Below are 2,570 nucleotides of genomic sequence, written 5' to 3' on the forward strand. Positions count from 1 at the left end.
ATAAAAGAAGTTCGTTGTGATTAATGTTTGGGTTGGCGTGCCTAGTAATGTGATAGGCGCCATCACGACTGGGTATTTGGGGCCGTGACAATATATTAAATATTAAGGAACATGCAGTACATGAGATTCATAGTTAGTGTCGCATAGGACACTTTAGTTACCTAGGATTGCTAAATTTTTACAAGCATCATAAGATAGTAGTTTTTCAAAAACTTATTGTTCTAGTAAATCACTTTCTACTAGATTTTTTACATCATCTGGTGGTTCCACAAAAACTTTCTCCTTCCTGAGATCAACATTTGCCTTCTTTTCCATTTGGTGAGCTACCTTATTCCCTTGCCTTAACTCGTGCTGGATGATTACCTCCTTCTGTTGGTGCATTAATAACCTGTATTTGTTGACAAGTTTAGCATAAAAATTATTACCCTTTTGGATTGACAGGATTACCTCCATCAAATCTGTTTCAATTTGGAGAGGGAACATCCCCCAAGTATGAGCTGTTTTAAGTCCTGCTAGTAATGGTTTGATCTTAGCATGTAGTGACCCACGTGCATGAGCTGAGTTTGCAAAGCCAACTATCCAGTGACCATTAGCATTTCTGATTACTCCACCCAGGCCACAATTTTGCAAACTTTTGTTGAAGCTTGCATCTATGTTTAGTTTGAACCATCCCTTTGGGGGTCTATGCCATTTAATATTGATGTGGATTTTTGGAGAAGTCATAATACTATTTTTAGTTAAGAGGCGAAATTCAGTAGACCTAGCAATGATGTGGTTGATATTGGTAGGGTTTTTTCTGTTGTTTTGGTTATTGTTATTCCTATTTATCCAAATGTGCCAAATAGCAAATGGGAAAAAGAGATTCCAATTTAAAAAATTAATTTTTAACGGGCAGTCAAAGTTTTTTAGTTGGATTAACCAATGATCACCATGCTCCTTATAGAAGTTTTGCCATCCAAGGCTGTCCCAAAAATATTTACTGGCTTGGAAGGCAAAGAAAATGTGTGTTATGGATTCTTCTATATGATCTCTGCATATGGGGTAGTTTGGGTCAATATTTAGACCAATTTTAGCTAAGTATTTTCTACAGGGAATCTTGTTATGAAGGCATTGCCATAGAAAGAATTTAATCTTATTTGGGCATGTTAAATCCCAAATCCACTTAAAATCAATTTCCCTTTCCTTATTAGAGTCCATGATAGTATAGCAAGTTTTCCTTGTAAAGATGCCTTTCGTAGTTAGAGACCATATTGAGATGTCACAATTTGGTTTTTTGAGACAGATTTTAACCTTTGAGATGTTATCCTTGATTTCTTTGGGAAAGTTGAGGGATATATTGCAAAACCTCCAATTTTTACCATCAAAGATGTTTTTTATTTTTAGTGAGTAATCCTTTCTTAATAAGGGCCTTCTATTGTTTTCATAAGACTCCCCAATTTGGAATCCAATAGGTTTCCCAAATGTTCATGTTTGATTGGTAGTGGGGCAGCCAAATAATACCTTTGGAACATAAATCCCACCCCTTTTGAATGCTTTTCCAGATGAAAGAATTTTTACTAATGGCATAATTGTTAGCATAATTACTAATGATTAGGTTTGACCATGGAGTGGTAGCATTAGTAAGGATTGTCCAGACTAGGCTAGCAAGATTGCAAAGATTCTTATCTTTTGCACTGTGGAGTCCAAGGCCTCCATTGCTTTTTGGTTGACAAATGGTGGACCATTTGATGAGGTGAATTCTTTTCCTTTCATTGGTAGTTCACCATATGAAGTCCCTTTGTACTTTGTCAATTTTGTTAAGAATTGTTGTAGGAAGTAGAGTGTATTACATATAATGGTTAGGGATTGAGTTTAGACAAGAGAGGGAGAGGGTTGTCTGACCAGCTATATTGATAAAATTCATTTTCCAAGCCGTTAATTTGGCTCTCATTTTGTCAATTATGAATTGGTAATCATTTGGCCTAGGGTATTTGTTTAATATAGGAAAACCTAGATATGTGCCAAAGGAGTCACTTCTTTTAATACCCAAACTATTGGTAACCTCTTTCATGAGAGTTTGGGGACAATTGTTAGAAAAGATAATTTTGGACTTTGAAGTGTTGATACATTGCCCTAATAGATTACAAAAAAGATCTAAACCTTTTTGGATTGAATGGCACGATTTCATATTGGCTTTAGCCATGAGGGTGAGATCATCCGCAAAGAAAAGGCGGGAAAATTTGGGACATTTTTTCCCTGTGGTTATTGGATCCCAATTTCTAATATAAACTTGATGGTTTATGTATCTTGATAGCATTTCTAGGCAAAATATGAAGAAATAAGGGGATATAGGGTCCCATTGCCTAATTCCCTGACTTGGTTAAAAAAGCGTACTAATGGAATGTGATGACGCGACCATCTCATGAGTTACCGCTCCGTTTTCCCCCATTTCAGCTTCTTTATGCTTCGTTATCCGTATTTTTGTGGTATCGGGTTGGTCGAATCGAGTCCGGAATTAGTTTGGTGAAGTTTGAGACACTTAGTCTCTTTTAAGAAGGCTTAAGTTGGGAAAAAAATCAACCCGATGTTGA

The 2,570-nt window shown here is 36.3% G+C and overlaps 1 protein-coding gene across 1 annotated transcript; it reads right to left on the reverse strand.

Moving 5' to 3' along the window:
• Positions 1–213: 213 nt before the first annotated feature.
• On the reverse strand, positions 214–723 carry LOC142165418 (uncharacterized). Its single transcript, XM_075223978.1, has one exon. The coding sequence runs from the start codon at positions 721–723 to the stop codon at positions 214–216; it is 510 nt and encodes a 169-aa protein (XP_075080079.1).
• Between the last annotated feature and the right edge of the window lie 1,847 nt (positions 724–2,570).

Source organism: Nicotiana tabacum, chromosome 10 (genome assembly GCF_000715075.1).
Source record: "Nicotiana tabacum cultivar K326 chromosome 10, ASM71507v2, whole genome shotgun sequence".
Lineage (NCBI taxonomy): Eukaryota > Viridiplantae > Streptophyta > Magnoliopsida > Solanales > Solanaceae > Nicotiana > Nicotiana tabacum.

Coding starts and splice junctions, on each gene's coding strand:
- LOC142165418 (XM_075223978.1), bottom strand. CDS start 723: ATGACTTCTCCAAAAATCCACATCAATATTAAATGGCATAGACCCCCA.